Here is a 21,473-nt window from a genome sequence, read left to right on the forward strand (position 1 = left end):
GACGCCTGAAATAGCCTCACGCATCACCCTGGCAAAGCTGAGATAACCTAAAACATCTGGTGAGCACGGTGTATTGGAGAGGAGTTGTGTGACACTGTTTCAGTCTGATGGACTTGGACTGAAGCTCAGACTAGTCTGCACCTCGCTGTGTGTGTGTGTATTCTCAAAGAAAGAAATTGAAGCCAGTCATACAGTATGTTGCCAGTACATTTTCTCATTTCAATCATAAACCTGGAATCAGCTACGATATGAATCGTTGAATAATGTTGGTAGAACAACAGTACTGCTAAAAGGTCTCCACCTCTCTCACCTGGGGAGCTCCCACGACTGGCGGTACTGGTGCTGCTGATGCTGTCCTCCAGCCAGGTGCTGTAGGTGAAGGAGTCTCGCTTGTGTGGCGTCCCGGCTGATGACAGACTCTCCTAGGGAGCGCACAGAAGACAGACACAGCGAAACACACATGTCTATTAGACTGGAAGACAAACAGATGACTTAAATACATATACACACACTGAATATCCAACTCACCATGCCTGTGTCATAGTCCTCTGTGGCCTCTGTCTCGTTCTCCTCCACCACACTGGCGAAGCTGCTAGCGTTGGAGGAGGAGCGGGAGAGGTCGTGACCCTCAGGGATGGATGGGGCCCTGCCACCGAGATAAGAACTAAACCCTGGGTTAACCACTCTCCAGCACAGCCAAACTTGATTTTATCTTATGCATAAAACACAGTCATTCAACATGCTGCTGCAGCCGAGGATAACTCAGCGTTTACATAAACACAGGTAAGGCGACACAAACGTGATCAATATATCCACTGATGTATTGATATACAGATATGGTTGTAACCCGTCTATCATACACACCTGTTCTTGGTGGTTGTGAGCACTTCAGGGGAGCTCTGATTGGAAGAGTTGTCAGATTTGGGGTCTTGAGAGACGTGACCACTGTCAGGGGTCTTCTGGGTATTTGGGGAGTTCTCTCTACTGCAACAAAAGACACGAGAAAGCAAATAGACTATAACATGGAGAAAAGCAGTAAATGTGCATGCGTTGATATTTCTAACAAGTCAATTATGAACATTAGCTCCAAGGCTTTAAGATACAGAAAATACACATGGTGTACGGATACACACAAAATAAATACAGCAGGAATGTGCACGAGTCCTCTCTCACCTCTTCTCCTGGACTTCTTGAATGTTTTCAATACCGATGGCACTGCTTCGCCTGGAGCTGAACGGACCAGATTTTTTCCTGGTTGGGCTTTTCCCCGGGATTATCAACGACTGCCAGGGAGAGAAGACAGTCAGCGTCAGAGTTAAAAATACTTCTAATACCTTAAATGTCTTTGAGTAATATTAAATTAATCTCATAAGCATATCAATCTATTTATTTATTTAGACTTAACCATTCATCTTTATTGTGGGGCCTATTCATTTGGAAACATGATTTTCAAAAACATGTTGCACTGAATTATCAGTCTGAGAAGTAACACTGCTCCCTTCGAGTTGTTACTATAATGAAAAAAAAAAAAGTTAAAATATGCACTTAGCAGCTTAATGTCAAGCCCTGGTGCCAGTCTTCCAGCCAGAGTAGAGCACACTAAGGCGGGAGATGAAAGATGGATTTAAAGGCTCCAGGGCCCACCACTAAATATGCTTTCTCAGCAACTGCTTTGTTCATTCAATCTCCCTTTTAAAGCTCTCAAAATAAGAACTTGAAAAAGCCTTTTATTCGATGTGGCTTCAAAGAGCAAGAGGAGGATTCTTTTTTTTCATAATATCTCTGTAAGGGGTTCATTAAATTATTAATCATAATTTTTAAACAAATAGAGAATTAACTATACTTACAAACACAAATACAATTACAAAATAAGCAGCAAAGACTATAGAAGGTGAACACATACTGCAATAACAAGATAGGAAAACAAAAGTACAGGAAAATCTAATATATTATACAGAAGGGAGCCAAGGGAGGCACCTTCAGATAGGACTATGTGCTCCATTCATATCACAGAGCTGCTGAGCGCTTGTGAATTTGAATTTTTTCTTTATGGTAGTGTATGTACAATCCAAAAGACTGGAATTGTCAAATCAGTTAATGAGAAAATGTGTAGAAGAATATGTATATCTGCTTTTGTTTTTATCACAATACATCCTAACTGTAACACACAATCCATACTATGTTGAACACACACTAGGGTGCTGAAATGTATCAAGAAAAGTGTTTGGCCATGATGCAGTGGGCCCATGCAGACAAAACAAAAGGAGCAAAAAAGAGAAGTGAGTCGTTAGAGAGAAGTTATAATTAGACATGAACCTCTTCTACTGTTCCTATCCCTATGGCACTGCCTCGACGTCCATATTTACTGGGACTTTTGCCTGGGACAAGCAATGACTGAACCACACAGGAAGAGGAGAGAGAGTGAGGGAGAGAGAGAGAGAGAGAGAGAGAGAGAGAGAGTAAGAAAGAAAGAAAGAAAGAAACACAGAGAGTGATGATGACAGACAACAAAAGGAAGAGGGTAAAGGGAGGGGAAGAGAAAACATGAGATATATACAAATATATATGAGATTCCATGCAGTAAGTCATGTTCAAACAAAATACAAAACACATGTTAACTGGAGAATACAAGGAGGGACATTTTTTGGCTCCATGGGTGCAACACAGGCAGCTGAATGGGAGAGAGAAATGATGAGCCAGTTACACTATGGGGGCCATATGCCTGTGAGAGAGAGGATGAAGAAGAGATAAAAACAACAGAGGAGGACACACAGCATGTTATACATTAGGTTTCACATCAAGACAGGGTCATGGGCAAAAAGCAAGCTTCAGTCACATTCATTAACAAAGCATTTTGGTTAATAATAATGGTTAGTTAGTTTTGCAGGTAATCTTGAATGTGATCTAGAAATACAATATTAATGTATTGAGATATCTGTTTGTTTGCACATACAAGACTAAAGATCCTGTTCAGTGCCCAACACAGAGGAAAATGAAAATTCATAATGATTTCCATACAAATCAGAGACTGTCCATAAAAAATACCACACCCACAGCCCCCAAATATACAGTACATGTCAGACAAGCAACCATGTGCACAGTCACTGTTAAGTGAAGACCTTGTAACTACAAATTTAGGTAAGTTTCTTGTTTCACTTTCAGCTGAACGATGATTATCTCTTCGATGAGTTGGAAAAATTTGGTGCTTTTGTTTTTTCAAAACAAATTATATAAATCTGAGAATGCAAAAAAATTTAATTTGATGATACAAGGTTTTCACCTGATGACAGAAATATTCATTTGTTCATAATTACAATTGTGTGATCACCAAAACTGCCCACAAGCTTTGATGGCATGCATGCACGCGTGCGCGTGCGCGCACACACACACACACACACACACACACACACACACACACACACACACACACTCACACACACTCACACACACACACTCACACACACACACACACACACACACACACACACACACACACACACAAACACACAGGACTCGACCCACATTCATTAGGATTCTAGAGAGCACTTATAAACAGTGCAGATGCACAGGGGATTTAAATAATGAGAACTCAAGAAAAAAAATAAATATTAGAAGCAGCTTTAACCCAGGGAAGAAATTCACCTCATGTTCTATAATTATTCACTTCTATGTGTCGCTCCATCTTGTGGTGGCAGACAATGTGCAACCGTTGCAATGTGAGAGCCAAGTTTAAGACCCAGGCATTAATGCTCCACTGGACCGAGTGTGCAACCTTCTCCATGAGAAGTTAGTGCAGCAGGCAATTGAGGGAACAGGGGGCATGAACGCAATAGAATTGCCGGGGAGAGGTAGAAGAAGCGAGACTCGCTTCACTCAAGACCAGGAGGAGTGGGACTGTACTTACTATCCCTGGGAATTTGGGGCTCTCTGCGGGGTTGTGGTTAAAGCTGCCGCTCAGGCTAGTGGAGACTGTGTGCGGCTTCTTGAAAGTAAGACCCATGGCATCCATAGACTGGCTCCTGCTGCGGATCACCCGCTACAGAGAGAGACGAGGAGGAGGAGATACATTCAGATGGCGCTGACCTCTGTGACCCCTCAGCATTGCTGTTTGGCTTCATAGGCTGAGAGGAGCCTCGGGGCTGTCCCTGAACACTGACCACTACAGGCAGAGAGCACTGGCCTGATGCTAATCCTGACAGACAAGGAAGCGACAGAGAACACTGCTAAGCTTTAGCGCCCGGAGGGGGGTTCAGATGAGTCATTATGTTTAGATAGGTGGTAAGAGAAGAGAGGGGAAGTAGAGGGGCCAAGTGGCTTGCAGATGTCTCACCACACTGAGTTTAAACACAGCCAGGAGACGTTTAAGGCCCAGTGCACCTCTTTGCAGGCATGGAACAGAGTGGAGACGCAGAGGCATCTGATGTTGAAAGAAAACTATCCATTCTCCTTGATATCGTGACAGCCAAGGATGACCGATTTATATAAATAAGTTACTAATGACTGAACATTGGAGCATGCAGAGAACACAGCAGCAAAAACAGCTAGAAAGCATTTGGAAGAAAAGCTGGGAAGCCAAGAGTGGTGTGTTCCAGCAGGAAAGAGCAGCAGAGCTTCTCCTCATTCAGATTAATAGAGATTGATGAAGCCCTTTCAGCCCACAGCTTGCATATAGACAAGAACAAACCTGAAAGACTACTAGAGAGAAGAAAATTCCACATAGGAAACATCTGACAGCTGGAACAAAACGTGGCTACTACGACTACTGTAGATGCCAATCTTTTACAGGCTCATTTATAATACTTATAATACTTTAGTCTTATAATGACACTTAAAGGAATAGTTTGACATTTTTGAGAGAAACACTTACTTGCTTTCTTGCAAGAGTTAGATGAGAAGATCCACCCATTCATCCATTCCTGCCACGTATCCAGTGTCGGTCGCAGTGGTAACAGGTTAAGCAAGATATTCAAGACTTCCCCAGCAACATTTTCCAGTTCCTCCCCGGGGATCCTGAGGCATTCCAGGATCAGATGAGATATAAAGTCTCTCCAGTGTGTTCTGCGTCTACCCCGGGGTCTCCTACCAGTTGGACGTGCCCAGAAAACCTCCAATAGATTTTATCCAGGAAGCATCCTGATCATATGCCCGAACCATCTCAACTGGCTCTTTTCGAAGCAAAGGAGCAGCAGCCCAACTCCTAGCTCCCTCAGGAACTCGAATAAACGAACATTAAGCCACCACCCTGTGGGCCCACCATTCTAGATAGGAATTGGGGTTGGGTGCGATGCAATACAAGTGGCAGGCAAGGGAAGGGACCTAGGCGTGCCGTGCATGGCATCATAGACTGGTCCTAGGGATGTGGAGTGTCACCTCTCTGGCGGGGAAGGAGACTGAATTGGTGCAGGAGGTGGTGAATTGGTCCCAACTGCTGTAGATATAGCTGCACTCACCTCCACACACAGCATTGGCTCTAGATCAAACTCCAGGAGACGGGCTGGGCAATGACCTAGAACCAGAACACCGTAGACTTAAGATCGATGATCGACTTTGTGGTTGTATCATCAGATCTATGCCTGTATGTCTTGGACACTCATGTGAAGGGAGGAGCAGACCTGTCAACTGATCACCACCTGTTGCTGAGTTGGATCAAATGGCAGAGGAGGCTGCCCGGCCTGGTAGACCTGGTAAACCCAAACGTGTAATGATGGTGTCCTGTCTGGGACCCATGTCAGTGAGGCCTTAAATTCTCACCTCCACCACCTCTCACTTCTTATGCATCTCAGAGTAGTTTGGGGACATTGAATCTGAGTAGGCAATGTTAAGTGCTTCCATTGTAGAGAGGGCTGTTTGAAGTTGAGGGCATGATTGACCTGAGGGTCTCCTGAAGCCAATTAGGGTAATCAGGGTATCTCACTGCTCAGCTTCCCTGGGAAAGCTTTTGCTAGGTGCTCAAAAGGACGCTCCAACCAATTGTCAAACCTCAGATCCAGGAGGTACAATGCAGATTCTGACCTGGGCCTGGAACAGTGGACCAACTCTTTAGGGGGTCATGGGAGTTTGCTCATCTAGTCTACATGTGTTTTGTGTACCTGGAGAAGGCTTAAGACCATGTCCCTCAGGGGGTCTAGCATGGGATACTGTGGGAGTATTTGATACTGAGCCGTTACTATGAGCCATCCTGTCCCTATATGACCCGAGTCAGAGTTGTGTTTATGTTCTTGGCAGGAAGTCAACTGTATTTCCAGTTGGTGCTCGCCTCCACCGGGGTTGTCCCTTGTCACTGATCTTTGCAGATGAGCAGCATACACTGGGATGGTTTGCTGCATAAAGCATATGGGATGAGAGTCAGCACCTCCAAGTCTGAGGCCGTGGTTCTCTGCTGAGTTTTCTGTCTCAAGTGAAGAAGTTTCTATCTTGGGGTCTTGTTCATGAGTGACGGTAAAATGGAGTTTGAGATTGACAGGCAGATTGATGCAGCATCAGCAGTAATGCATTGCACCGGACCGTTGTGGTGAAGAGGGCGCTGAGCCAGAAGAAAAAGCTTTCGATTTACCAGTCAATCTACATTCCAACCCTAATCGACCGAAAGAATGAGATCGTGAAGTTGGTGAAATGAGATTAGTTCACAGGGTGGCTGGGCTCACCCTTACAGATAGGTAGAAAGGAGTCAGTTGAGGTGGTTCGGGCATCTGATTAAGATGCCTCTTGGTGCCTTCCATTGGAGATTTTCCGGGCATGTCCAACTGGTAGGAGACCCTGGGGTAGACCCTGACCATGTTTGAGTGATTAAATATCTCATCTGGCTAGTGAACACCATGGGATGCCCAGGAAGAGCGGGAAAATGTTGTCATGGAGAGGGATGTCTGGACTTCCTTGTTTAACATGCTGCCACCGAGATGCGGCACCAGATAAATGGCAGGGAATGAATGGATGCTTGCTATCGCTTAACAGACCCACATTCTGGATATCACATCAATCTTCTCATGTAACTCTTGGCATGAAAGCAAATAAGCGTATTTCCCAAATGTCCCAAATGTTCCCAAAAGTCCTTTAATAGTGATAAGTCTGAGCTTGAACTGAAGTTTCAGTCCATGTGAAAACAGTGTTCCTGTCTTAGTGCTGATTTAAGTATAGAATTTAAATCTTTACAAAGGACTTTGTTTATGCAAACTCATTTTAGCTTCTCAAACTTTTTTCCATTGAAGCAGCAATTTGCAGGAAGTAAAGCTGTCAGATTGAAGCCCCATCCTCTGTTGCTGCCTCTCCAGTTACCTTGAAGGACTCAAAGAAGCCCCCTCCTCCTCCACTCCCGTTTTCCAGTTTGTCGTCCTCTCCTCCAACTCCCATCATGGCCTGGCTGTTCATATGGAGCTCTTCATACAGGGTCTCTAACAAAGCCGACCGCGTTCGCTCCTTACACACACACATACATACACAAAAAGGGACATGAAACAAATGGAAGCAAATTATACTTTATATGGCTCTGGCCAATGACAAAATGACAGAATTTAAAAAAAAAAAAAAAAAGCTCTTGGACAACTTACCTCTAGTTTGGCAAATTTCTCAGCTTTGTAGCATGCATACTCTGCATTGATGAGCTTAGTAAAAAGGAAGTCGTGGAATTCAGGGCCCTGGGAAGAAAGGAGTGGAGAGACAAGACATCAGGTTGGAAACTAAAAGACTACAGAGAGGGGGGGAGTGCATTGGCTAGAGAATGCTGTAATTCAGGTCTTTCTCTTACTTTTTTAAAGACAGCTGGGTTTGGGAGGGCTGGGCCAAAGAAAGGTACATCATCCCGTGCTGTCACTGATACCTAATGATAAGAGAGTGAGATTAAGTATTATTAACATTTATCACTGGAAGCAGAGTAAAGGAGAGGAAGAAGAAAAATAGGTCACCTTGTAGAGAGCTTTGTCAGAGCACGGGTTGACCACTTGGACCACAACGTAGGCGTGGAGAAAATTAGAGGCAATCATGTCTGGTACAAAGGGAGTGTTTTCCTCTTGGAATACAATGGCCACAATATCATTCCCTATGTGCCTCTTTCGCTGTAACTGCAACACAATAACCACATAGCAATTTAAAAAATTAATTTACAGACAAATGAATGTGAGTATGCTTCCTTCAAGACAGTAATGGTACAATGAAAGAATGTTCATGTGTGAATGTTATTTGGTCATCTGCAGGTTTCAGATAGCTATATTTAGGATTTTTTCAGAACATATTTAATGCTGCCTGGAGCAGAATTTAAAAGACAATATGAAAATTCCTTCTATTGTAGTTCCAACTAATTTTTTTACAAAGCCCCGTCTAATTAAAAGAATACTTCACACTTCTTTAATGCCAATGATGGCACAGTGCTTGCAAAACAGACATATTTCCAACAGCTCATAAATGATATAAAATTACTGAGGGGCAGTATAGGAAAAATAGCATTTATATAGTATACACGTTGCTTTTCATATTGTGTACAGAGTACAGAAATGATAAAATTATAAATAATTAAAAGGAAGTGCGTACTCTTCATTAATCCCTCTCTCTGTCTCACAGCTGAAAGCAATGCGAGTTTACGAAATACCACCAGGGTGTGCTGTTTCCCCTAATGACAGCTTGAACAAGCACTGATAGGCTCAAAGGAGCCAGTGTTTAACACCCACCACGGGAAACTGAACATATAGACATTGCCTCATCTGTGTTTGTGCAAACCAGGGTAGCAAATGGTGTGCAAGCGTGTGCTAATTAATCAGTGCTTGCATGTATATGTGAGACAGAGGAGGAGGAGGAGTACTTGGCTGCCTGAGCAATGCAGTGCTGCATCTCCGCTTTAAATCACTGTGAGGGAGGACTGCTGTTCACACACAGTATGCAGGCGTAAGTCATAAATTTAATGTGATTTATATTTACTATAGTGTTTTTTTATTTTGCAAATACAGTGTGGTCCAAATGTCTGAGACCACTTTCCCATCACTTGAACGGAAAAGTGGTCTCAGACTTTTGGACCCCACTGTGTGGCACAACAGGGAGGTACATGCAAAATATGGTACTATAATACCCGGAGGGAACCTGTCTGACCGCTTGCTGTGAATCATAAAAGGTGTGTTAGTCTGGTATTGTATTACAGTACCTGCTGGGTATCCCCCTCTGTGTAAGGCAGCTTTGTGGACACATGGAACATGACCTCTTTGCTGCGGTAGTTGCAGTAGACAGATTCTGTGCCAGTCTGCCCATGAGTCACGTCTAACCCTCCACGGAAACTGCAAGCACACAGACCCATGTCTAATAGGATGTTCTCCACCATTACTGCAGTGGCATGACCATGATTCCTATAGCTAGCCTGATATCATGTAACCTGCAATTGGTTTCATGTTATAAAATGTGTGGTAGAGTATATTCACTGCCTTGCAAACACAGTCAGGTCCTTACCCTTTAAAGTTGTGCAGCTCAATTTTCTCTCCTAAAAACTCCAGGAATTCAACAAAGGCAGGACTCTCTTCGCTGTTGCCAAACAGTTCTTCCTCTGAAGTCTGTAACCAGTAAAAAGCCCTCATGAACATCAAGGCTTAGAGGACCACATGATGTCAGCAGCTACAAGCTAAAAATACTCAAGATGGTTTGTACAGTAGAGGCCAATAATAATGCTAATAATAATTGCATTTATTCCTGCATTACAAATAAAGAAGCATTAAGAACAATGGCTGAGAAGCTGAATGAAAACTACATACTAAACTGCCAGTGGTGCAATGAGTATTTTACATAAGGTGTTTTTTACAGCAACAGATCATTGGGGTCAATAACTGGAAGCCATTAAGTAAAGTGTATCTGATGTGTGTTTGGCAGTCTTGTCCAAACACTCTGCATTCGCATTTGAGATGAAAAAGGTGGCTTCAATCAATTAAAGCAGTAGGTATAACAGGAGGTGTAGAGACAGGCTAAAGAAAGGCTTGTGCAATAATGATCATCTGTGATGGAGATCTGATTGTGTACTGTCAGACAGTCGAGTAGTGATGTGAACACAAAAGCCTGCCTCAGCACGAACACATAGAAACAATGTCTGAGAAGAAGCGTCTGTTGCCTATTGAGTGTTTCAGTTTTATTCCCGTATGCGCTATGCCTACTTAACCATCACGTCTTTCTCTGCTTAGCACCACCTCCTGAATAGAAAATGTCCTGAAGGGCAGCAGAGGGTCCTCACTGCCTTCCTGAGATGGCCCCTTGGCTCATTCACAATGTATTTAACAGTGTTTTTAAACTTCTGCGGGCTTTCAGGGATTGACAGTGCAGGTCTCTACACACAAAGGTCTCCATTCAAAGGTACAAGTGCCCTCAGCAAAGCATTCAATAGGTCGTCTGCCCGCCGCATAGTAAACAAGAGGGCTGTGATTGCCTCAGTAAATGACAGGGAGTGTTGAAGGCAGCCACAGTGACTGGGCCAGACCGAAAGCCATAATTAAGACTGAGGATGACTGTGCATAATCAGTTTCCTTGAGAATATCAGAAATTACAGTGTATATGTCTAGTACATGCTAATTGTTATTGGACTGGATATAATGAATGTAAAGGATGAATGCACAAGAAACTTTCCTGTTAACTTAAACCCAGGCTTTAAAGCTCACCTGTCCAAACTTTTGATAGATGACCCCAAACTTGAAATTGTTGCTTATCACATGTTCATCAAAGGTGACAATAAGTCTTGAAGCCTGTAAATAAATATAGATAAAACAAGAAATCTTAAAAGATCTGTTCACAGTTTTTCTAGTCCGGTGCCCATATGCACATTGAAAATGATTTGACTTGTAGTAACTCCTACTGTTCAAACTAGCTGTTAAGAGATCTCTTGCTGACATGATTCCATCGAAAGTGATGGGGGACAAAATCCACAATCCTCATTCTATGCAAAAATGTATTCAAAGGTTTATCTGAAGCTAATATGAGGCTTCAACTGTCTGACTTTAAGACATAAAATTAAAAGGGGTATCTTCCAAAATCTTCCGCAAACAGTGTTTCATATGGGCATGTGAGACTGGAAAGGACATGTAAAGCAGCTACAATAATACAAAACAAACCAGATCTTACTTTTGGATAAAGGACAGGGAAAAAACGGTCCACGTTGACCTCTTCACAGACAAGCTTGAATAAAAAAAAATGTAAAAAAAAAAAGAGGGAAAAAATGTCAGAATGTGCTCAGACACTGTCACACCGGACAAATCTCTGCAAAATGAAAACAACTCGTCTCACCTTGGCCATTTGGACCACGTTGGGGAACTCTGTCAGGCAGGAAATGGGGATCACATCATGGTAGGTTTTCAGTTTGGTCCTGGTGAAGTCATAAAACAATCAGTGTGGTCTGAAAGCCATATAATGTGCGGCAACATTTCTCAGAACCTCATCAGATGGGGAAGAGATGATCCGGTGTGGACCATCATCAAACTTCCCCACCCTCTCCACCCACTCGCTGGCCTAAATAGTCCATCTGTTACTCTGCTGTGGAAATGACAGTGCTGTTGACACTCTCTCTCTCGCTTTACGACTCTTGCGATAACACCCGTGCTGGGAGGATGTGTTTATCCAGTCAATACCCGGGATTTCAGGAACAACAACAACAACAAAAAAAGAATATTCTGTATCCATTTCCTGTTGATCATGAAAGAGGTGACATTTTGTCTAAGCCTGCACATTCATTACTTCTGCTGCTGATGTGCACTATTCAGACTTAAAGATTCGATTTTCTCTGTAAATTAAGCAGCATTGTGCTGTACTATGTATGCATAATGAGCGTTACCTGAGCATTAGCCGGAGATGTTCCTGGTCACCAATCACGTCGTACTTGAGGGAGAACACCAGATGTCCAAGAGCACTGTCCACTGAATAGTAATTAAAGTGTTCCTGAGGGCACAGTGCAGGGACACGGCCATTAGTATCTGCCCTTAACAGACACACACAGACACAGACACACACACACACAGACACAGACACAGACACAGACACACACACACACACACACACACACACACACACACACACACACACACACACACACACACACACACACACACACACACACACACACACACACACACACACACACACACAGACACACTCACACACTCACGTGCAGGACACATGTGTATGCACTGCGGTCATTTCCCATATCTTTCCAATCTGAGTGCCTTTTCTTCTGTTGCTGCGCTTCTGCTACAGGCAGATCAAATTTGTTCGTGTTATATGCGTGTGTAAGAACAGGTGGCAAAGCCTAATGCATCTTCATTAGCAACAGTGTATGAGGTGCCAAACAGTGAGGCTGGTTACTGTTAGTGGTTTTCTCCACTGGGATTTGCTTATTGCAGATTCATTTCATTACTATAATGAGCAAGAAGTGAAATTGATTGTGGAATATTCTATGAGAGTAATGAAGCTCATTTAAGGAGGAAGGAAGCTGTTATAATGAGGATATTCATGACTATGACTTCTGTAATATGAGCTGTATCAGAACACACCTTTTCTTTAAGTAGATCCGGCTTTACTACCAAATAAACATGGTTATTTGATCTGCTTATCTATACTTAATTGCATGATTGTAACCATAAAAAAACACATGGAAAAAACTATGAATGAACTGATGGTAAAAATAAAAAACAAAAACAATTCAAAAGCAGGTACAAGATGAAAATGTACAAGCCGAGCTAAGATGGATATGGAGAACAACGCATACAACGACTGCATCCAATTTTCTGCTATTTCATCATAGCAATCTAACAATGCAAATGTAACTTAGAAGAGACATCAAAATGTTTCACCGTGCTTCATTTAGTCGTATTTTTAGATTTTGCCCAGAGTTAAAGCGTTAAATTGAAACTGAATTATGTGTTACGAAATTAATGTGTATTGTATTTTTGGGTGCACCCCCATAATCCACTCTTGTTTTTGTTTTTAGTTTTTTTTTATAAAAGGTTGTTTTTGAGTTTGCATACATTGTCACAAATATTGTTTTTTTCAGTTTATTGCTTTTTCAAGATGAAAAAAAAAAAAATCTAGTGATCTCTTTCTGTGACTAACCTTGCTCAGGAAGTGTTTCCGGTAGAGTGTGGCTGTTGTGTTACATTCCAGCTTGGTGCGGGTGTTTGGGGACAGGGGCTGCAGCTGCTCTGCGTCCACGGTGTCACTCAGCTCATGGTTGGTCCCCTCAATCCAGTATCCCCCAAACTGAGGCAGGAGGATGAGAGGAAAGGGGCTTTTTCTGCCCAGCACCTGTCCCAAAATGCAAAATAGCAACGTAGCTGATACACAGAACGATGGAAAGTCACATCAGGACAGGAATGAAACTGAATTGGTGTCTGAGCAACGCACAAACACTAAAGATGAAAAATGCTATTGCAGCAAATCATCACACTACCTCATGGACACTTGGGTATGGAATGTAGTCCTCCTCAGTCTGAAAAAATATATAGAGAGAGAGAGAAAAAAAAAAAAAAGCTTTGTCTGTTTGTTCCTCATCAAAGAAGAAAATAGCCACACAGTCCAACTCTATAATCCCAAAGGACGCTGTTTCAGAGTAGTTGCATAACTGTTATGCAATGAAACTCAGTTCAGAAACTATAGGAATTAGTTATCAATGCATGTTTGATCAAAAAACATTATTATTCATGTACATATCCATATTAATCACTATTGGGCACATTGATCATTTTAAATCATGCATTAACATCATCGTCATCCTGTTAAATTCTTTGTACTAAGATTTCAGCATTTCAGGCTGCAGATCATAACATCAGTATCATCGTATGATACTGAATAACTCTTGAGAGCATTTCACTGCATTATGAATAATATTGTGCTACTCTGTGCTGAAGTAATCAGCCTGTCTGGCTGAGCAAGATATGGTGGAGCAGTCGTGACACAATGACCGCATAATGTGAATAACGCTCTGTCTCTACATGGAGAACCGCACCTTGAGTGGGGGAGGAAAGGTGCATCTCTGCTCATCCATCCTGTTGCCCTGTGAGAGGACAGGATGAGATAAGAAAACCAGAAAGAGAGAGAGACAGAAGGGTCGTGCTCAGTCATCAACACAGGAGCTGGTATTGCAATCAACATAAATACCTAAATTCAAGCACTTGTCAATGATTAGAAATACAAAAAAAAAGAAAAGAAAAAGAATAGGAAAAAGAATGATATAAACAGTGTGATGATCATGTTCTAAATGAACAACTAAAACAAATAGACTAGGAGAAAATTATCAACCTCATTACATAACGACACAGTTTTCCCAGGAGATGTGTGGCAGGCAACAAAGCATAGTCAGAGACAGACAGATGGAAAGGTACATAGAGACATAGAGATTCACTGGGAGCACAGATACCAAAAGACAATTAAAAGATGCTAAAGAGCAGGCGTTTGGGAGTGACTGAAATGTCTGTTAGCACACAGAAGACGTGCGGTAATAAGACCCTGGGGATTAAAAAGATGCAGAGCTAAGTAACACTCCTACTATCAAACACCCATTGGACCTGAGGTGTGTGTGTGTGTGTGTGTGTGTGTGTGTGTGTGTGTGTGTGTGTGTGTGTGTGTGTGTATATGTGTGAAAGAGTGAGTGAGCGGGAAAGATGCAGACAAAGAGATGCAGTGACACTAAATAAGGGATAGGTGATGGCGCCTGGCGTCAAAGAAGACGATACATCACACCACGCGTCTGACTGTGGAAGCAGCACAGTCCTGCATCACATCCCATACCTCTTTTTTTAAATAGTCACTTATGCCGACATAAGCAGCCAGACGTGAAAGACACTGGAGATACTGAAAGCTTTGAGATCATGATGACAAGTTTTGATAAGCTCTATCGTCAAACTCTTAATGTGTGGGATCACATGGTTTAAACAAACATCCTTCCAAAGCCTTCAGAAGCCAGGACACAGTTTTTTTTTTTTTTGAAGTGAGATAATAAGCTTATAGTGCTGTCAGACAGTGTTACAACCAGAGTGTTAACAGAGACGGGGAGACACACATATAACGCTCTGACGACTCAATATCCATCTCATGTGCAGAAAGATAAGTATTGTAGCCAAGGAGAGGGCCAAAGTGCTGCAGCGTTAGGAGACACACTGACTGGTTAGTTGCTTGGTGAGTATATAGCTTAGAGACCTGAGACAAAATACAAAGATCAATGCATCATCTTACCTGCATCTTTTCAATCATTTCAAAAAAATCTGTGGTCTGGAGAGAGGAGAGTGAGATAAAATGTTTTGAGTTCACTTGTTGGGTGTGGAGGTTAATGTATTTCTACAGCAGTGAGGCTGATAACTACAGTACAACAATTATTGTTCGAAGCCCCATCACACTCCATCCATTGACAGGAGAACACATTTAACCCATGTGTTTTCTTGTCACTGCTCTGTATTCTCACGGGGACCACACAGCTGTATGCATTTAAAAAAAAGATAATAATTGCAAGATCACAGTATATTAGTTTTCTTTTCTCTTCTGACCTTATTAAATACAATATACTGTATGGGAACTCTTCACTTTGCCATTAATTGGACTTTTGATGAGCATAAAGCATTGTTATTACACCAAATAAAGACATATTTGTTTTTAAATGTTATATGGATTATGCATGAACACACACACATATTTATATATATATATATATTTACAGTATATATATATAAGTTTGTTTAGTTTGCCAGAAACTCATTCACATGCAAAGAAATGTACAATATGTTCTCCTACATAGTAACAAACTCTCTGTAAGACTCCTTATAAACAAAATTATAAAACTCCAAAAACAGGAACCCAAATAGACTTTGAAGAGTTAGTGCTGTGTAGAAAGTTCTGCCAGCATGTGAAAATCTATTGTATTTAAAATTGTGTGATAACTACTGTTATCTCTGAGATCCCAAACAGAATTAATGGAACATTTTCTGTAGTGGGCTTCTGAAACATCAAATACTCAAATTTTGGTCCATCGGCAATTTGCTGATTTGAAAATGAGTAAAAATTAATATCAAACTGTTAAACATGGCTCTTGTTCTTCAGGACCCCAAACAGAAAGTTATGGTTACCTGCTTGAGACAATTCTGTCAAATGTTTTCATTCAGGACAAGTGTTGTCCCATTATTCAGAGCTGTACAGTAAAGCTTGTTAAGTTGGTAAAGCATGTATTTTCCGTCAGCTGTTCCCATGAATTGAAACACTGCTAAAGTTTAGATTCATATTTATCTGAATCAGCAATTTACCTGACTGCTGCATGCCATCTCTTGCCTCTCCCTTCTGGTTTCTCACACTATTACAGAGTTAAGTGTGACCGACCTGCTTTTCCACGATAAACACCTACCTACAATTCTTTAGAGCCCCACCAAAACTGCTGGGGTATTGTCCTTTAAATGTTCACATGCAAAACTTGCATGCATCCGTTCACCATGACGAGTCTAACTACCGGAGAAAATCCTCAACTGCAACAGTCCACGGGTGCGTCGGTCTGGAGTAATCAAGTGAAGGCTGAAAGGTTCAGCCAGTAAAGCCTGACATAGTCAAACAGTTTGTGTACAGAGCAATTGTGTCTTAGCTTTCAGTGTGAGTATGAGTAAAGTCCTCCACCATGTGCAAACAAAAGTCTGCCACAAACCCTGAAAGTAAATAACCGCAGCTTCAACAACATTAACCAGAGATTAGAATAAGAGGAGCTTTAGAGTTGAGCCTCATGTTATCTTTGGGCTTAAACAACAACTACCATTAGCCATAAAACTGTATGTCCATGCGTATGGACATATACATGACAAGATCAGGTCCTATCTGTTTCTTTACTCTAACAGAAACATCTGATATTAGAACTAGAAATGTCCTTCCACAAACATACAGACATATTTCCTAAATAAACAACCAATATGACCCGTCAGGTTGTGCAACAACTTTCGACTCTCACTTCGGAGAGACAGTTGTCTAAGCCTCTGCTAAAAATGCTGCCAAATTCCCTCTTTAGTTCGCCGTCTAGCAATGCTTTCCATCCAGCATTGCTAAAGTAAAGCTACTTACATGGTTGGGTTTTTTCCAGTGTGTCTTTGTCACTCTTGGAGCATAGAAGAAGTTGTCATGATTTTTAGCCATTTTTAACTGCCCATAAACTGGAGTCCTGCACTGCAGCATCACACGATGTGTCCACTTGACTTGACTTCAACAGACTCGGATCAAACTCTCTCTCTGGCTGCTGTGCCTTTGTCCAATGGTAGACAGTTGACTGTGTCCCACTGTGACACCCGAGGTAAAGCTGCCTCCCTGCTAACTGCAACCATGACTGGCACAGTGTTGGATCGGACACGGTTGGAGAAAAGATCCATACAAGATTATCAGCAAGTGTATGTCTCAGGTTGCACGTAAAGGCAGCTATTATTGCTTGAAGTTTGGAGCCGTAATCCTCTGAATGAAGTATTGTGGGAGGAACTACAAACCACATATGTCCACATCTCTCTTTATCACTAATCCTATCTTGACTTTAGGCTGATGGCCAGAGGTGGAGTCCAGCTCCTGTACTCTAATAGTCAAGTCCTTCAACAACTTCCTGCTCACAGGCGAGCTGCATGTGCAGTCCTAAATATAGAGTGACTACAAATGATGTTCAAAAATTAGGGGATCACCAACTGTGAACAAAAATGACGTGTACAATAAGGAGATGCAAACTGCAGTGGAAACAAAAAGACAAGCAGCGACCTATGGGGGAAAAACAAGTCGTCTAATTTCAGCAGAAAAAAACATTTTGCAGAAATGACCAGAGTGGAGGAGGTTGGGGAATCCGCAGGGGGTCCGGCTGGCACACATGTGCAGGTGTTAAAGCTGAGACCCTTCATTATGCGAGTTAATAGGATCGTCATTATCACAAGAGGCAAATTAAATGTGCAAGATCCCCTCTCTCCTCCAGACTTGTCACCTGCAACTCTGTGCATCCTCACAGAGCTCATTAAAAATTTGACCAGCAGAATAAAGAGATGTTTCAGATGGATCCAGGGGTTTTTCCTTTGTTCATTTTCTTTCATGCACCGTAGGTCCGTGGGTCTTAGTTCTGCATTTTGGTTCCAGCTAGTTTGTTTAGGATTTCGCTTGTATACCGAGTCTGTATGACTTTCCCCTTAGGTTGTAATTCACCTGCTGGCGTTTATGGTTTGAATGAGTACCATGCATGTCTGCATTAGGAACCCCTCCCTACTATAGTGAGGAAACACTGTCCATGAGCACTGGACCATACTATATCAAAGGTTTATGTGTGTGTATACCGCAGTTGTTGATTTAGGTGTGTTATGCAGGATCCTCTGAAAATGATGTGTTTGTGTTACTTCTCTCAGAAATATGCAGCATTGTTAATACGACAGTACTGTAGTGTTGTTTGAATTAGGCAGTGACCATAAGACCTGGTGGGGTTAATTGCAGATTGACCTGGTTTTCACAGGGCTCTGATTAAAGTGATACGTTCCTCTGAGTCTTGCCCCACTAATCCCTTATTATACTACAGTACATCACATTATCATGATGTCCCTCAATATCCTCATCAGATATGTTTCCCCTTTCTAGATTCCAAATTGAAGGGGTTGAATAAAATGGGGTGAAAGAGGTAGGTTTAATATTATACATGACTGTATTTAAACTGCTGCTGACACCCTTTAAAGTGCAGGAAAGTCAAGTGTTTTCATCTGTCTGACTATAAAATCCACATTTAATACATTTTTCCTGCTGTTACTCCTCTAGGATGTGCAGAAAAACAGGGTAAAATGCTATGATCCATGAATTCAGCGGTGCCTTTACTGGCTATATTTGGCTTCCATGTCATGGAAATCTGCAGGCGCACACAAGTGTCACAAATCCTCTCCTCATGTCTGACTAGCTGCAATTAGTAAGTCTGAGGCACCTACAGATGGTGTGTGCTGCAGGGATCAGGAGTGACAGTTAAACAACCCATTCTCCAAATTCTCCTTTAATCCCTTTCTCTTCCAACTCCCTCTGCTCTACTCAGATCAAGTCAGATTGCGGGGAAGTTTAAGCCCCCGTCCAAAGTGTGAGAGACCTTATGAAACCAATCTGGCATGAGTGAGATTGTATCCACTTTTTAATCACCACAGAGCGCAGCTTTGTTCAGTCTCTAAGTTCTCAAAATATCCCTGGCAGGTTTTTCAGGCCACTCGCTCATTTATAATGATAAGACATGCCAAAGGTAGGCATGAAGATTCTGACAGCAAGATGGACTTGATAGAGGCTGCGGCAGCCCAAATGGATTGAAATGATTTCCTCCTCAATCAAATTCATTTTCTAGCCTTTATATTTTGCGTCTAAAATCACAGCTTGCACTTTCCTCTTATGTTTTCCACTGCAGAGGAAGAATAACAGAGCTGCTTCATAAATACTGAAAATCTCAGAAAAATCATTAAAACTGTTTTAGTGAAGTGGAGACTAATTGAGTGAGACCCTCTTGCAGTGAAGTCTGAGGAAGAAAATGTATTGCAAGCTAAAAAATACACTTTGGAAGCAGAAATCAGCAAATTTGAGCTTGTCTTTATAAAAAACCTGAAAAAAGATTTAAGGTTGATTATTTTTTACTGACACTGAAGTAAAGCTGGCTCCTTCTTTAGGATGATGACATAAAAACAGCTGGATAACAATCGAACCGCACTGATACAACATTACCGATTCTCCAATTTGGTGACACATCCCGGATGATCATAGGGGCGAAGAAGTTTGTCTTTTCGGTTTAAGAACGACACTTGCTCAGACATGCTGTGTTTTGTTTGCTTTGATGGAGTCAGACTTGTTAGGCTGCGGTTGAGAAATTGTCAGGATAAAAGCTAAAAATAGATTTCTATTAATTGAATCAGGCAAACATAATTATCCAAGACACGGAGCTCTGTGCACTCTAATTACACAAGTCAAACAAAAGAAGACAAGAATAAGAATCAAAGTAACACTGTATGGAGAAAGTTCGGATCTAATACAGTCATGAGAGATTAAATACAGACAGAGCACCGTGCGAGTGCATTCGGACAGAAGCAGGTGTAGAGACAAGATGAGCAGAGACCCCTGACAAAGAGCACAGAAACAAAGGTCACACAGAGGTCCACACGATAAGGTCAGGGGTTAAAGTGTAAACTCAACTCCACCCCCTCGTTCTCCTCCTACCTTGTGGAATGGTGAGGTGGTGTATGGGAGTGTAGGCTGGAACAGCTGGGGCTCTAGTGTTGTAGAAATCCGGGGGTCACTCCCATCATGTTTCCTACAATCAGACAGATGCAAGAGAAGATTCAGTCAGAAAAGGTCACTCAGTCTGAGACGGAGCAAGAGGACAATAAAAGCTAATGCCTCAGGAAATATTCTTGGTCTCATTTGTATGGACCGGTGGTCTGAGGCACTGCAATGGCCTTAAGCCGAGAAAGTGAGGGTCTCTTTTTATTCTTTTTTTTTTTTTCATTAACTAAATAATCTTCAGTGCTACTGATCTGTTCTTTTTATATGTCTCTAGAAAGTGAAACGTTTTAGTTTTAGTGAAATCTTTAAAACACTTTGAAACGCAGACAAGAGATGCAATTTGTTGAGTCAGGAACTGTAGTTATGGTTTATTTTTTATTATATATCTATTAATATATTTTTTATTTTAGACTGTTTTGTCTAATATGCAGTTGCCGTATTGATAGAGGCTTAAACCTACTGCCCAGATGCTTTTCCCCACTTCAAAGTTCATTCATGTCAAGTCCAAAATCTTCCCTCTCATAACTGAGTAGGCACATGCAAGTTATATCTGACTGGAAAAATAATTCCCAGAAGATGTCAAAGCATATTCCACTGTGGAGGTTCTTCAATTCTTTTACAGCATCAACTGCTAATCACAAACACCTCGGGGATCTAGGGGCACGATTTTAGTTTCACAATTATTCAAACAGAGCACCTCTTGTCTCGAACCCAAGAGAGTAACACGCTGCAAATGAAAAACTGCGCCACACTACTGTCACGCATCCTTTGCTCTAAACTCAATATCTCTAGCAGGATGGCTTTATCCCCACAGGATCCCTGATCGAAGCTGAATATGCTACCCTATTGACTCTGACAACTGGCTGGTTTGCACAGCAGGCTTTCAATTTGTTTGATTAATTCAATCTCTTTCAAATACACAAAGTGATCGATCAGTATGAAAGTGGACCTGAGATGGTCATGAAGCTTTACGACAATGCACAGTGAAATATGTATATTGCTGTTTGTGTTGGTCGAAGAAGACTACAGAAGCCACAGTGAAATATGATTCGTATCTCTGTGCTCTAAAGAGTGCTGTGTATTCGGGGTATTCTCATGTATAGAGAAATATTATTCAGTGCATTTAATTACTCAATGAGACTTTGAAGTCAAAAACGAATCATTTTCTAAGGTAAGTAGTGAAGTGAGTCTGCTTACACTGACACAGCATTTATTTATATGAGTGAATGTATGGAGGTCTGTTGGTCTGGTGCTGAGGA

The 21,473-nt window shown here is 41.8% G+C and overlaps 1 protein-coding gene across 25 annotated transcripts in view; it reads right to left on the bottom strand.

The window, feature by feature from the left end:
- The window catches only part of LOC130174376 (rap1 GTPase-activating protein 1-like), a 43,485-nt gene that overhangs the window by 2,707 nt on the left and 19,305 nt on the right, over positions 1–21,473 (bottom strand). For 6 of the 25 annotated variants that reach the window (XM_056384114.1, XM_056384118.1, XM_056384130.1 and 3 more), the window contains 21 exons: positions 20,149–20,242; positions 15,172–15,207; positions 13,946–13,993; positions 13,391–13,429; positions 13,054–13,245; positions 11,780–11,883; positions 11,236–11,314; positions 11,074–11,127; positions 10,614–10,697; positions 9,424–9,524; positions 9,125–9,254; positions 7,899–8,054; positions 7,742–7,813; positions 7,545–7,631; positions 7,273–7,413; positions 3,905–4,036; positions 2,317–2,394; positions 1,174–1,283; positions 865–984; positions 529–664; positions 311–422 (listed from right to left, as the gene is read on the bottom strand). In XM_056384114.1, coding sequence (XP_056240089.1) covers positions 311–422; positions 529–664; positions 865–984; positions 1,174–1,283; positions 2,317–2,394; positions 3,905–4,036; positions 7,273–7,413; positions 7,545–7,631; positions 7,742–7,813; positions 7,899–8,054; positions 9,125–9,254; positions 9,424–9,524; positions 10,614–10,697; positions 11,074–11,127; positions 11,236–11,314; positions 11,780–11,883; positions 13,054–13,245; positions 13,391–13,429; positions 13,946–13,993; positions 15,172–15,207; positions 20,149–20,242 — 2,105 coding nt within the window. Of the gene's footprint in view, positions 1–310; positions 423–528; positions 713–864; positions 985–1,173; positions 1,284–2,316; positions 2,395–3,904; positions 4,037–7,272; positions 7,414–7,544; positions 7,632–7,741; positions 7,814–7,898; positions 8,055–9,124; positions 9,255–9,423; positions 9,525–10,613; positions 10,698–11,073; positions 11,128–11,235; positions 11,315–11,779; positions 11,884–13,053; positions 13,246–13,390; positions 13,430–13,945; positions 13,994–15,171; positions 15,208–16,229; positions 16,285–16,327; positions 16,462–17,025; positions 17,358–20,148; positions 20,243–21,473 lie in introns of those variants that run through there. The other 19 variants (XM_056384119.1, XM_056384122.1, XM_056384137.1 and 16 more) reach the window with 14 other exon arrangements.

Source organism: Seriola aureovittata, chromosome 9 (genome assembly GCF_021018895.1).
Source record: "Seriola aureovittata isolate HTS-2021-v1 ecotype China chromosome 9, ASM2101889v1, whole genome shotgun sequence".
NCBI classification, from domain to species: domain Eukaryota; kingdom Metazoa; phylum Chordata; class Actinopteri; order Carangiformes; family Carangidae; genus Seriola; species Seriola aureovittata.